The 14,739-nt window shown below is 38.1% G+C and overlaps 1 protein-coding gene across 1 annotated transcript in view; it reads left to right on the top strand.

Annotated features, from left to right (window-relative positions):
• UGDH (UDP-glucose 6-dehydrogenase) overlaps positions 1-8,561 on the top strand; it is a 30,065-nt gene extending 21,504 nt beyond the window's left edge. The window contains exons 6-12 of the mRNA XM_074324572.1: positions 399-546; positions 2,393-2,487; positions 3,980-4,110; positions 4,336-4,469; positions 4,884-4,975; positions 5,091-5,201; positions 7,246-8,561. Coding sequence (XP_074180673.1) covers positions 399-546; positions 2,393-2,487; positions 3,980-4,110; positions 4,336-4,469; positions 4,884-4,975; positions 5,091-5,201; positions 7,246-7,356 — 822 coding nt within the window. The 3' untranslated portion in view covers positions 7,357-8,561. The remainder of the gene's footprint in view (positions 1-398; positions 547-2,392; positions 2,488-3,979; positions 4,111-4,335; positions 4,470-4,883; positions 4,976-5,090; positions 5,202-7,245) is intronic.
• The last annotated feature ends 6,178 nt before the right edge of the window (positions 8,562-14,739 follow it).

The raw sequence follows: 14,739 nt of genomic DNA, 5'->3' as shown, positions 1-14,739 counted from the left end.
AAGTGACATAGCTACTTTCTTAATAAAAGGTATACTTTTGAAGATAGTATTCTTATCCATTATGAAGTAATTTTCACGAGGGGGACCAAATATTAGTGTATAAAATATTCTGGAGAATTATAACATTTTCATGAATTGTAAGATAAAATGGAGGATACATTAAAAGAGTAATTTTTAAAACCATTCTTTTCCCTTCTTTTACCCTCTTTCTTAATCATCTTTCTTTTCTAATGAAAACATTTTCCTTTACCAGCCCATCCATTGCCTCCTCACATTGAAACCATCCATAACTTTTTTCTTTCAGTAACTGGCATCAAATCAAAGAAATATAACCCAGATATATAAAATTGCTATTTTAGCTCATCATACGCACCCACCCCCCCCTTTTGTTTTTTTAGGCAGCAAATGCTTTTCTTGCGCAGAGAATCAGCAGTATTAACTCTATAAGTGCCCTCTGTGAAGCTACAGGAGCCGACGTGGAAGAGGTGGCCAGGGCTATCGGGATGGACCAGAGAATTGGAAATAAGTTTCTGAAAGCCAGTGTTGGTAAAATGAAAATTTTTGGCACATAGTCGGTTCATTATCTAGGTCTCTAAATTTAAGGAAGTCTTTAACTCAATGTCCTTAAAATAATTATTCCATTATACATGCAGCCTTTGGCCTTTCATGCACTTTTTAAGTGAGGCAGCAGTTACTTGCATTGTTTCATAATTACTGACTGATTAGTAGAAACATAGTTCAGTGTTTTAGAAGGAATAAATTTGTATTTATTTAGGAAGAATAAACTTGGGGGACCACATAGTAAATAACTCAAGTAACACCTTATCAAAGCAGGTAATAAACAATTCACTATCATTTGCTTTTCCTACTAATGTTTTTGGAATGTGGCCTGGGTGAAATATGGTTCATTTTTATTATTTGCAGATTCCGTATTTGTGAGTTAGCTTACTCACTAAAATTTATTTGTAACCCCCAAATCAATACTCATAGTGTTTCGTGGTCATTTATTTGCAGACATGAACAGAGCAGCAAAAAATTTGAGTCACATTCTCAGCTGAAGCTGAATAAGGCATTGTCCTTTGCCTCCTTTCAGTGCTGCAAACATCTGCTCTTTTTGTGGTCTATTAAATGCCCCGTTTTTCACATTTTGTGCTTTTTGTTGGTGATCTCACTGTTTACAATGGCCCCCAAGTATATTGATGAAGTTCTATCTAGTGTTCTGAAGTGCCAGAAAGCTGTGCTGTGCCTTAGGGAGAAAATGTATATGATTAGATAAGCTTCATTCAGGTACAAGTTATAGTGCTGTTGACTGTGAATTTACTCTTAAGGAACTAACAATACATATTAAATAAGGTGTCTATAAATAGAAACACATAAAACAAGGTTATGTATTGACTGGTTGATGAAAATGTGACCAGAAACTACAGGAACCTGACTGCACTTTACCTAGGAGCAGTGCTTCAGCATTTGCTAATTCAGTGTTTGTGGCAATTTTGTAGGACATAACTACCGAGTATAATAAAAACTGACTGTATTATTTGATATGTTAATAAGGTTGATATAAAAGTAAATAGAACCTTTTATAGGGCCATAGGCAACCTGTCCTGCACTTCGGCCTTACGCCATTTCCTAATAGTGCTTTCCCTGGCCTCTTCTATCTTTTTGATATTTTCTTCTAGCTACCATTTAATAAAAATAGCAACTATTTACTAAAGGCATATTATATACCACGTTCTGCATCAGCACTTTATATATCTCTATATTAATCTTTGTAACCTGTTATGAAGGTGCCTTTATGGAGATGATTGAGGATCAGGGAAAATTTTGCAACTTTCTCAGAGTCATACAACTATTGAGTGGCTAGTTATTTCTGACTCCCGAGCCCATGCCAACCTTCACGGTATACTGTGTTGCACTAGAACGGGTGCGCACAGCTTGTTTTTGTAAATAAAGTTTTATTGGAACATAGCGGTGCCTATTTGATTATATATTGTCTATGATGGTTTTTGAACTACAAAGGCAGAGTTGAAGAGTTGTGCCAGAGACTGTATGACCCACAAAGATTAAAATATTTATTATCTGGCTTATAAAGGTTTGCCAGCCTGGTGCTAGAGTTAGATATGTGGGGCAATGATACCAGATGAGTGAAGAAAAAAATAGAAAATATAGCTATAATAAAACTTTAGCTAAAAAATTATTTGAGATTTCTTTATAGAATTGATTAGTTGCTTGCAAATTTCACACAATTTATAAACCCATTCATTTTCCAATATCTGAATTTTAGTATTAAAAATCCTAGCATAGGTCTTCTGATTTAGTGTGACAGAAATTTGTCACGTGATTCGGTTGTGTGGCTCCTAAATGAAAATATTGTCATTTTCTTTTTCTTTAGGTTTTGGTGGGAGCTGCTTTCAAAAAGATGTTCTGAATTTGGTTTATCTCTGTGAGGCCCTGAATCTGCCTGAAGTAGCTCATTATTGGCAGCAGGTATTAAGCTTTATAGTCAACAACTGATGATTAACGTCTAAATAAAACATGTTACCCTTTTTCTGTGAAATATTTTTGATAGGATTTATTTATTCCAGGAACTCAACTATTATTATATGCAATATTTAATTTTAGGTTTATTATTGGGTTTCTATATTTTTAATTTGTCTTTTTTGCTAATCAACTGTAATGGAAGTTTCTGATAAACCGATAAACCAGTATTTCTTCTAATTTTATAACTAAACTTGTTCCCACAGTAAAGCAAGAACGTATTCTAAATTATAATTCTTCTATATCTTGAAAGGCATTAAAATCAAAATACAGGAAGAACCTATAATGATTTCAAGTGGTTTGCATGTGTTGATGTTTGTCTTGTCCCTCTGAGAGTCACAGAGCTAAAATTAAAAAACCTTTCCAAAACTGGAAATAGAGTTAACATTTATTGAGGGCTTACTCTGTGCCAGGGACTCTTTTAAGTCCTTTGCTTAGTGTTCATTTTAGTCCTCATCACTAACATCATCCCCCATGGTGAGGAAGTTGAAACTTAGAGATGTTAAGTGATTTGTCCAAGACACCAGCCAGTGTATATACCTTTCCCCAATATTTTCCCCTCAAGTTTATAATTTTTCAGATTTCAGCACTGGGTGGAAATGTAAGGAAATGCATGTTTTTTTAATGGAAATGTACGCTTTTAAGTTTGTTTCACTCAATCCATCAGGATGGCTTTATCTTACTGTCCATTGTGGGAAAAATGCAGGTAAAGGCTTGATTTTCCAATACTTTGGGCTCATTTCCCAAGTTCCCAGGGTTTGATATAGGCCCTAGCTTAGAATCTTTAAAAAAACACACACAAAAAAGTCTCTTTCCTTATATTCATCTAGCCACCAATATGAAGTCTTGTTTATAAACTCTTAGAAGAGTAACAGACAGGTGATCAGATACTTTTACTGAACATTTAGTTAAAAACTGCCAAATTTTCATGGTGTTATGGTTCATCAAGAGGCAACTGTAACTCTCTGTATATTGTTTGACTATTCTTTGTCCACTTTCGATTCACACTCAATTTTGGTGAGGGGTGAGGGTAAGCATATGAGGGAGTACTTTGGGATTTGATTGCTTACAGTCTTGCTTCCACAGGGTTCGGAGAAGTTGTCTAAGGAGAACACTGTTTTCTGCGTACCTTATTTAGGCTGGCTTCGGAGCTGGACCTCAAATGGGGTTGAAACTTAGCGTGTTCCCCGTTTTTACATCCATCCCAGCCTGAAGCATGGAAAGATAAGCCATAGGAACATTAAAATTTTTAGTATGACTTTACGTGGGGGATAAATTTTTTTTTAATCTGTAGATACTATAGAGGTTGGTTAATCTTTGCCTCATTAATTTATAAGGCTTGGATTCATACAGTAGTACTCATGATACAAATCTGAGCAATGTATGGCACAAGCTTCACTTCTTTTAACTAATCATTGCATAATTGTACATGTAATTTCAGGTCATAGACATAAATGACTACCAGAGAAGAAGATTTGCTTCCCGGATTATAGACAGTCTGTTTAATACAGTGACTGATAAGAAGATAGCGATTTTGGGGTTTGCATTCAAAAAGGACACTGGTGATACAAGGTATCAGTTCTTTAAAATGTTTCAGCCGAGTTGAGTGTGTTAATTCCATATCTTATCCTGTTTGATTGGTGGATGTGTGTGTGTGAAATATATATACTATAAAGAATAAAAATAAACATCCATAATCTCACAAGAAATAGGATCGTACCTATATATTAAACCTCTAAGGTATTAGAGTATATGCCATTTAAACAGCTTAGTAATACTGATTTTTTTCTTCTTCAGAGAATCTTCTAGTATATACGTTAGCAAATATTTGATGGATGAAGGTGCACACCTCCATATATATGATCCAAAAGTACCAAGGGAACAAATAGTTGTGGATCTTTCTCATCCAGGAGTTTCAGAGGATGACCAAGGTAAGGCCTTGAGTCTTATGAGTGACTTTGAGTATAGGCCCCAAAACTTGTTTGTTTTCCAGAAACCTTTGTTGGTTCAGCTTTTATTACATCATTGGCAGGCCCTGTTTTCAACCTCATTTGTCTAAAATCAAACTCTTAGGCATTCCTTTGTCAGCTTTGAATTGAAGTGATGTAGTTACTTTAACGATATTTCCTACATATTCTAAAAAGCTCTAGAGGTTCCAAGGAGATGCTTCTGGGGTAAGATTGGGGGTGCTCCAGGCCCCACATCATCACTCTCAGTGACACTTCAGCCAGACTATTCCATTTCATTCAGACCTTCAAGCCCACCTGCAATCCTAATGTTAAAAATACATAATTTCAAATAACTCCTTTCCTATTGACAGTTTTTTGTTGCTGCTGTTGTTACAGTGTCCAGACTCGTGACCATTTCTAAGGATCCGTATGAAGCATGTGATGGCGCCCATGCTGTTGTTATTTGCACCGAGTGGGACATGTTTAAGGTGAGGCGACAGAAATGGTATTAAGGAAAGTTTTAGAGGTGTTCTAGTATCAGTTGGGGTTGAGTATGTGCTCATGTAGATGTTCTAATTATTCCTTTGGATCTATCTTTGTTAGGAGTTAGATTATGAACGTATTCACAAAAAAATGCTGAAGCCAGCCTTTATCTTTGATGGACGACGTGTCCTGGACGGGCTCCACAATGAACTACAAACCATTGGCTTTCAGGTAATCATGATCCTGGGCTGGTTTGGTTTTATTTGTTTGGTCATGTGCTTTTTAATGGCTTTGTGTTTTAGAATTTTAATATTTGCTCATTTAGCAATAACATGACTCTGAGGCAACATGGTTGTGGATCAGTTCTCTGGGAAGTCTCTATGGGATTTTTGTAAGTCTTCCACTCCCTCCCTAAATTTGTGATCTAAAGGTCATTCAGTGTTTGTCTCCCTTACATAGTACCTGGGAAGTCATCAGTTGCCTATCATATAGGGACAGAATGTGCCCTGCCTTATCTCATATAAAGATCAAGTAAGAAAATACTAAACAAAGTTTTTTACTGGAGCACGAGCCTGCTATACTGAACTGTTTGCAGCACACTGCCCCCCTTAGAGGCCTGGGCTTTTATTCCTGTACAAATGTGGTGAAAACTGCAAAATGCGTAATGGAAACTTCAGTGGTACTGGCCCTCTTCTCATTCAAAGTTTATCAATTAATTATGGAATGCTTCGAGAACTGACAGAACCTCTGCCTAGAATAGTACGTTTATATGTTGCATCTATTTCAGTTCTACCAGGGGTCCCAAAAGTATTATTAAGAAGGAGCTACTTTCTGTTTCCTCCCAGCAGTATGTATGGGGGTGGGAGGCTCAGGGGGAGGTTAGGGAGTATAAAGAATGTGCCAGGGGGTTGCTGTCCGCGTGGTCCTCCAGCAGAGCAGACAGGCGGTGTTCAGAGCCGGCCGTGCGCGTCTGCTCAGCGCCAGCTGTCCTGGAAGCACAATAAGGCCTCACCTACTGTTCAGAATATCTGCTTCTCTGAAACTGTCACCGACTTGCTGAAGAGCCTTCTTATTTAGAATTCAGTGTCCATTTCTCATTCCTGAGAGATTCACTTGCACCAAGCGTCACATGGCATCCTTGTCTGTTAATACTCCACCAAGGGCCTTGGCGGTTCTTCTGGCCCAACCCTCTTCAGTGAATAACAACATGACTTTTCCCAGTCAGGACTTAACTCAGAAATTTACTTTTTAAAAAGTATTTGCAAGGCATAGGTAAATTTTCTCTTATTCCTGTTCTACGCATCTAAGGGAGAAGCTATATAAAGAGGTATACATTTAAACTGAGTTTGAGTTCTTATATGTTAACTTTCCCTAGTAAGGATGAAAAAAGCAATTAGCAATGGAATCACGAAAAAAACCAGACTTTATTAATAGATGTCATTAACTAAGACAATCAATTAACACAAAGCAGAAACCCTTCCTTTGTGGTGTGGTACAAGTCAGAATTAAATATTTTTAATTCAAAAGACATTTAAGAAAATTGCATGTATATTTATCTCTGCTGTAGAGAGGAGATAAACTTATGGCTATTAAAGAAGCAGTGTCTAAAGATAAGATCGATGATTTTGGATATATAAAAACAGTGTAAAATGTAATCGGCAAAATAAAAAATAAAAATTATTTATTGAAGGCTGACTTGTATGCAAAACACCGTGCTGAATACTTTAATCCTTAACCACAACCCTTTGAGGCAGGTGGAATTAATACAAACAAAGAAGAAAGACCTAGAGAGTTTAGCTAACATAGCAATTACCAGTCAGGATTCCAACTGGGGCCTTTCAGACTCTGAAGTCTGACCTCCTAAAAACTGTTATTACAGCTTTTGCAAGTTTTTTGGAATAAGGAAAGTGGACATGAGAATAGAGTATAGGAGAGCATGTGAATTAACTGGAATTAGTCTCTTAATTGCTTTCATACATGCTACTAAAACAGTGGCGGCATGTGATTCTCTACTCTGAAGGGTTCTGGGGTTGGGATTGGCAGGAGTGAGGGTGTCTAGATATGAATATGAAACATGGCATGTACATTGACTCCAGGAACATAAAAAATAGGGAAGGAGCCAAAGATATTTCATTGCAACTGAGACAACTTGAGGAACATTGTCTGCTTTTAAAAAGAAAAAATAATCTTGGCTTTCTTATACTTCATTATAGTTTTTACATTTATGTATTATAATTGTTAATAGTTTTCTTTCTAAAATCTTTTTTCCCCCTAGATTGAAACAATTGGCAAAAAGGTGTCTTCAAAGAGAATTCCATATGCTCCTTCTGGTGAAATTCCCAAGTTCAGTCTGCAGGATCCGCCTAACAAGAAACCCAAAGTGTAGACAGTGCCATTTTTATTTGTAATTTTTTTTTGGTACTTCAGGATAGCAAGTATCTATCAGATATTTAATGGTAAATGAACCAAGTGTTTTTAAGGAAACAAAACTATTTTTTAATAATCAATTTATACTAGCTATATGGGAATCAGCATATCTGGTAATTATGAATCTAGAATATTTTTTACATATTTTTATAATATAATGTTACCTCAGTGATTGGATGAGTGGCAAATAATCATGTTGATTTTAATGGTGTCGAATTTTGTAAAATAAAAATTAAACTTCAAACACTTTTTACTTACAAAATATCCACAGGCAGCACTTTAATATCGCATTGTAAACAGAAAGGCACTCTTCAGTTTTTCTGATCATCGGTTTGTTTACTTGTCATTAAATATGTGTTTTAAACCGTACAATTGCTGTGCTAAATGCTGGGCTAACCCTATTATCCTTTCAGAAAGTGTCACTTAGAGGTTTCTGGCTTATTTGGATAATGTGTTTTCCAAGCCATTTCTTGGATGCAATAGACAAAATGGGGCCTTTTGTGCTTTACCTTTTTTTTAAAATGCTTATAATGTTTTTTTCTATGCTTCCATGTTAGAAGTAACCCTTTCGTTTTAATGAGCCATGTCATTGGTTTTTTAGCCCAAAAAGATCATCACTCCAATTTCCAATCAATCCAAATAAGAGTAAAAGGCAATTTCTTTTTTAACATGAACAGAAGAATCAGTAGTGGTCTATTTCATTCCTCTTCACTTTTCGTTTTTCCTCACTGATCATTATTATTTTAGTCCAAGAGCCAAAAATACCTTGACTTTGCATTTTTATTTCCATTATTCATTGCAATTTCCCCTTTTCTTTATATAAGAAAACCAATATAATCTCATATATAAATGTAAAGACAGGTTTTGTGAATTACGTATCGCATAATTCTAAAATAAGAATTTTTGTATGTATTTCCATCTGCTTTTTTCTTATGTCTCCTGTTGACTTATATTTGATTGTTTCTCTTCTGTTTTGTTATTATTGAAATATGTCAGATATCCATTTGATGCTTATGCTCTGCTGAAAGTGTACCAACTGAGTTAAGCAGATATAGGCCTCATCCTTTAGGAATTAATGCTGTGCAATAAGAACACAGAAACAAATAAAGGACAGAAATATCTGTATAGATATCAAACACATAAATAAAAATTCTGCATCAACAACTGTGTGGGTGTATTTTTTGTCACAGTGCAAATAACTGAGTCATGACAGTCTGACGTTAGACAGGAAAAAGTCACTCCTTACGTTTTTGAGAAAAGGGCATTGCATCATTGTGGGAACAGAGACAGGAGAGTCGTTTCCAGGCTCTCGACCTCACGTGGAAAGGTGCTGGCTCAGGTAGTAGATGGCCATCAGCTGTGACTAGTTGGCCATCAGCTGTAACCAGTGAGCCATTGGCCACTGATATAACTGCCCTGGCTGGTCTGGCAGGTGCGGATTGCGGTGAATTGCAGCTAGCAAGTGGGGTTGGTTGGTTGGCAGAGAAGCGGACGGCGAATGCGTCTAGCAGGTGGGTTACCAAGCGTGGGTGGCGGATTGCAGATCGTGTTGATCCTACTTCCTTTGTCTCGCCCAGCTGCCGGCGAAGCTGGGGTGCAGGAGGACCCCTCGTTGGGGTTCTGGCGGACGTTTGCTTTTGTGTCTCGACCAGCCACCATCGAGAGTATAGTGGTATGACTCCCCTATCTGTTGCTCTGTTGTTCCTTTTTGGCCTCACCATATCCTGCGTTCTTGTGCGGGGAGCGGGAACTGAGTCACTGCATGACAATCATACTTTCAAATGATGCAAGAAAGGGAGGAAATTTAGCAAGTAGACTAGGTATCAGTAAACTAACTTGAGCCAAATCTGGCCAGCCGCCTGTGAGCTAAGAATGGTTTTTACATTTTTACGTGATTACATTTTAAATGGTTATGTAAGTCCCCGATTTTGTCCCTTGGCCTGAAAAGCCTAAAAATTTGCGACCTGGTCCTTCAAGAAAATGTTTGCAGAGTCCTAAAAGAGACAAACACCAGAGTATTGGAACATAACACGATCCCTTACTCATAAGATCTGTAAGTAAGGATGAGCTTATTAATTAGAATTTGCTTTACATTGCTGCTTGAAAATACAGAGGGTGCCAAAAAAAGGTATACACATTTTAAGAAAGGAAAACTATTAAAATTGTAATACTCAATATATGCTGATAACAAAAGATGAATACAAGTCACGTTTGACTTCTGCAATTACAAGGGGTGCTCAGAGTGGTTGCCATCAGCGTCCAGACACTTCTGATTACGGCGAACTACTGTTTGAGCAATGTTGACCAAAGTGTCCACTTGTATACATATTTTTTGGCATCCCTGGTATTCTTGTATTATGCTTAATAATTTTATATTCTAGTAAAGGAATTATAACCCAAAAATGTCTTGCTAAAGCAGATAGAATTAGGCACTTTTTTATTTGCAGCATGTTTCAATGCCTACTATTGATGTATAAAAAAATACAGTTACTGACTAAAAGGTAGGAGAATTGGTAAGTGGAGGAAAATGGGCAAAAGATGACTCATAGAGCAATGTAAATGTGATGTTTGTGATAGGAAGGAAGAAAAAAAACAGTAACTGAGGAGGTAACAGTAATTTGTGAGCTTTGTGTGAAAAACTCCCCTACTAAGAAATTTAAAGACCATGATTTTTTTTTTAATTGATAATACAGTTTCTATTTTTATTAGCTAATATTTTTAGTGGGGGTTAATGTATATTGGTGAGATTTATTAACTAATTAAAACTGAAAATAATACATGGGAGTGGTAAAAAAAAAATACCTACAGAAGGGTATATAAAAAATGAAAATCTTGGGTCCGGCCACTGGCCCAGTGGCTCAGGCGGTTGGAGCTCCGTGCCCCTAACTCCAAAGGCTGCCGGTTCGATTCCCACATGGGCCAGTGGGCTCTGAACCACAAGGTTGCCGGTTCAACTACTCGAGTCCCGCAAGGGATGGTGGGCTGCGCCCCCTGCAACTAGCAATAGCAACTGGACCTGGAGCTGAGCTGCACCCTCCACAACTAAGACTGAAAGGACAACAACTTGACTTGGAAAAAACCTGGAAGTACACACTGTTCCCCAATAAAGTCCTGTTCCCCTCCCCCCAAAAAATGTTAAAAAAAAAAAAAAAAAGAAAAGCTCTCCCACAGTGTGCTCTGCAAAATCACCTGTTATTCCACATAAGACAGGATTTTTTTTTTTTTTTTTTTTTTAAGACTTACAGCTTTAAGTCTTAAATGCATCACCTACTAGCATGTGATATCTTGGCTAAGTTTCATCATCTTTAAAATAGAGATACTTCATCTGTAACTCAAAAAGTCATGAGGATTACATGATATCAATGTTTACACAAAGATCTTACTGGCACAGTGGGTGGTAGGCAGGTACTCCCGTTAGACACCATAACAAGCCGGTCCCACTGAACCCGAGTGGAGGGTAGTTTCTGGAATCACTACGAGCACAGTAATTAACACAGCATTATAGGGCAGGCACTACGCTAAGGCCTTTAGGTGTAGTTTCTCATCTGTTCCTCACAACTCCTTTGAGATAAGTCCTATTCCCATCTGCAGATGAAGGGCGGAAGGCTAGAAAGATGAAGTAACTTCCTCAAGGTCACAACAGTTTGAATAGGACCTTTTCTTGAAGTTCCTAATTAGGCATCCTCATTATAGAGGTGTTAGGAGGAATGAGTACCTGTGCCCTTAGGCAGAATGGAATAACATTCCAAGGAAAGAATCAGAAGGTGGGGAGGGCCAAACAGCATAAGCAACGGATGAAAAGGATGTGAGTACTTTCCCTTCACCCTCCCGGGGACTCCCAACTAACTGCTCACTTAGAAAGGGGTCTCTGAGGTTCTACAAGAGGCTGGAAACGGGGAAGAGAGGGTAAGGTGGCAAGACGAACTAGTGAAATTAAGGTCTAGCTGTCGAGGTAAGCTCCTTTGTACTAACAGTCAGGTAACTCTTTAAAATATTTCATCTTAGGTGTGAGGATTATAAGGCAGATGCTGTGGGGTGCTAAGAAATGGAGGACACGTAGATGAATGAGCAACCTTGTAGAGAAGGTAAGACATACAGCAATAACTGACTAAATAAGAAAATAGCCCTGAATGATAAAAAGGCAGTGTGGTCACAAAGGTAAAGTTTACTCCAGCTGCGTTTGCCCTAAAGCAAAGCCAGCAGCGCAAAAGACTGGACTTTTGGTTGTTAGGGTTGAATTAAACACGTGCTATTTTTATTCTCTCCTGAAACCATACTAAAACGGCAGTAAAGGCATAAGAAAGCTGTAAACAGACAAGGACAAAGAGAACAGGAGAGGAGACATTCGTGGATGAGCTATGTCAACCAAATTTTGGAAGGTGGAAAGCATTGGGAGGCTAGTAACTACAAAGGAGAGCAAACAGAAACTTCAACGCCCACACAAAGGACTGCCTTCTAGATGCAGGTAATTAGCCCCTTAGACTCTCAATAATTGGAGACACCGGATACACCAAACGGTGGAGTTGAGGTGTGGGCCTGAAAATGGGACTTTGTTGGAAGATTAAATATGGAATAGGTGCATCCAAGTCTCTACCCCACCTCACAACAAGAAACAACCTTTCTCACCCCTTACTCATAAGATATTAGAGGTTTATTTTCAGGGGAAAGTTTCAGACTTGGGGAGATGCTAGAAGAAGCAAGGGAAGTACATTAAAGCCTGCATACGGAACAGAGACCCACACTGCCCTAGCATACTTGCTTTAAGCCATCTGGCTCTGAGAAAGTTGGCAGCAGTTTATAACCCTCCAGGCAGGAGACTTCAGATTAAAAAAAAACCAGAAAAACAACTTGAATGGCTTTAGGGAAATAATCGTGACATTTGTGAGTCCTTCACTGAAAAATCCAGTTCATCCCCCACTTACGGTGAAGCTCTGTATCAGTTAGATAGCATCCTCTACCGCAGCTTTCCTTCAGCTTTAGAGTGGCTCATAGTCTGTATGTAGAGCCAAGCATCACCAGACATTTGAGCAGAGCTTTCGACACAAAAGGCAGAAACAAAATAAACACATGGAACAGACAATGCTCAATGCAGAGGAACCCCAACTTCAAAAAGCGAATTGTCAGAGAAAACTGGAAGAAATTGCAGCTAAGAAACAGGTACAGGATGCTATTATAAAAATAATAATAATAATAAACACAAAGGAATTATCAGAGAAGAGCTTTTTTTTTTTTTTTTTTTTTTTTTTTTTTTAAAGATTTTTATTGGGGAATGGGAACAGGACTTTATTGGGGAACAGTGTGTACTTCCAGGACTTTTTTTTCAAGTCAAGTTGTTGTCCTTTCAGTCTTAGTTGTAGAGGGCACAACTCAGCTGCAGGTCCAGTTGCTGTTGCTAGTTGCAGGGGGCGCTGCCCACCATCCCTTGAGGGACTCGAGGAATCCAACTGGCAACCTTGTGGTTGGGAGCCTGTGCTCCAACCAACTGAGTCATTCGGGAGCTCAGGGGCAGCTCAGTTCAAGGTGCCGTGTTCAATCTTAGTTGCAGGGGGCGGAGCCCACCATCCCTTGCGGGACTTGAGGAGTTGAACTGGCAACCTTGTGGTTGAGAGCCCACTGGCCCATGTGGGAATCGAACTGGCAGCCTTCGGAGTTAGGAGCACGGAGTTCCAACTGCCTGAGTCACCGGGCCGGCCCAGAGAAGAGGTTTTGAAAATTAAAATGTAGTGGCCAAAATTTTACCAAGGGAATCACTGTCAAATGACATTTTTATGGAAGCCCAATGTAAAATACATTAAAATAGTATACTGTTAGCATAAACGCGTGAGTGTGTGTGTGTGTGTGTGTGTGTGTGTGTGGCTTCTAAGTTGCTGGAGTCCCCAGGGGGATGTACGCCATGTACTCAGATCCCTCAGCTGCTGCTCCTGCTGCTGTGTTGCTCTACTCACATTCTGAATCTGTTTTTGGGTGTTATTCCCTTTTTTTGCCTACGGCCACTGGTGCTCACATTTCTTAATGTAATACTTCTAAAGTTAAGATGCTTTCAGCATCAAGTAAGAGAAAATCCTATTCGAACTGGTGTCATGAAGAAAGACATTTATTATCTCACCAAACAGGAGGTGGCTTTCAGGGTTGGCTGATTCAGTGGTTTGAAAAGGGCCAGGGACCTCTGTACTCTGTACTGTTGACTTCTTATAAACCATGTGCATTTATCACTTTCATTTTCTTAAAAATGCCATTTGAGCTACAGAAAGGAAGAGATCAGACATAGTGAAATGGGCACATACATTTTCATACATTGGAGACCACTGATGCATTATTTTGTGCTACCCAATCAAGTATTTTTGTATAGACCTCCTGCCATGTCTGTGCATCTAAATGTGCTTATTAATGCATCATTGTTTAGGAAGGTCAAAGCTCTGCCCTGGCCTTTTAAAACTCAAACCTATCCTATCTTGTACAGTTGTGCAAAGGAGTATACCTCTACCGTACTCGTTCACCATTCAAATGTCCAGCCATACCCTGGCATTTGGTCTCTAGTTACAGCATCATGGTCAGTTACGCAATAATGAGAGAATGAATAACATACACTGAGAGACTATTTATAATTCCACTTTGAAACAAACATTTCCTGCTACTCTTTCAAGTTTTTGGATTAAGTTTAACCGGCGAGTATCCTGAGATTGCAAGATGAGGTGTTTTAATATTTCTTAGTTACTTAGCTGTGTCAGGATTTTTCTCATTACTGTGCAACCAAAATAAAACGAATAAGTAGACTGCTGAGGCTGACAAGACTGCAAATGTCATTTGTGACTCCAATTTCACATTGTTATCAAAATTGCTTCATTTTATCAGTCACTGTTTTTATATATAGTTGTTACCACACATTGTGCTAGGAAAATGCCATTTTATTTTACATTGGGATTCCATGAAAATTTCATTTGACAAAATGATTCTTTTGCTAAAATGTTTTGTTAGCATTTACCCTCCAGTGTGCAAAATTAGAAAATATCCAGATTATGTTACAAAATCAGAGTCTAATTATTCTTGTGAAAGCATAGATTTTAGGGAGGGTGGCTGCCAGAGATTAAAATTAATGGGGTTAATTTTACATAGCAAAATTTATTAGGATCTATAAAGAAAGTGAGTCAAAGAATATATGGCTCCCAAGTTAAAATTTAACTAATTTTCAAAGCTGTGCATTATTTTTGTGAAAAAATAATAGTTCACATATTTAAAAATTCAAAACCAAACTGGCTACCACATTACATATTTTACAGTATAGTCATCTAAAGACTTCCTTTGTGAGATGTAAAAAGACAGAATTCGAAGTCAAAAGTTCCTA

The sequence above is a fragment of the Rhinolophus sinicus genome, linkage group LG02, assembly GCF_036562045.2.
Source record: "Rhinolophus sinicus isolate RSC01 linkage group LG02, ASM3656204v1, whole genome shotgun sequence".
NCBI lineage: Eukaryota > Metazoa > Chordata > Mammalia > Chiroptera > Rhinolophidae > Rhinolophus > Rhinolophus sinicus.
The sequence above is the reverse complement of the archived record's forward strand: the minus strand, read 5'-3'. Positions and strand labels throughout refer to the sequence as shown.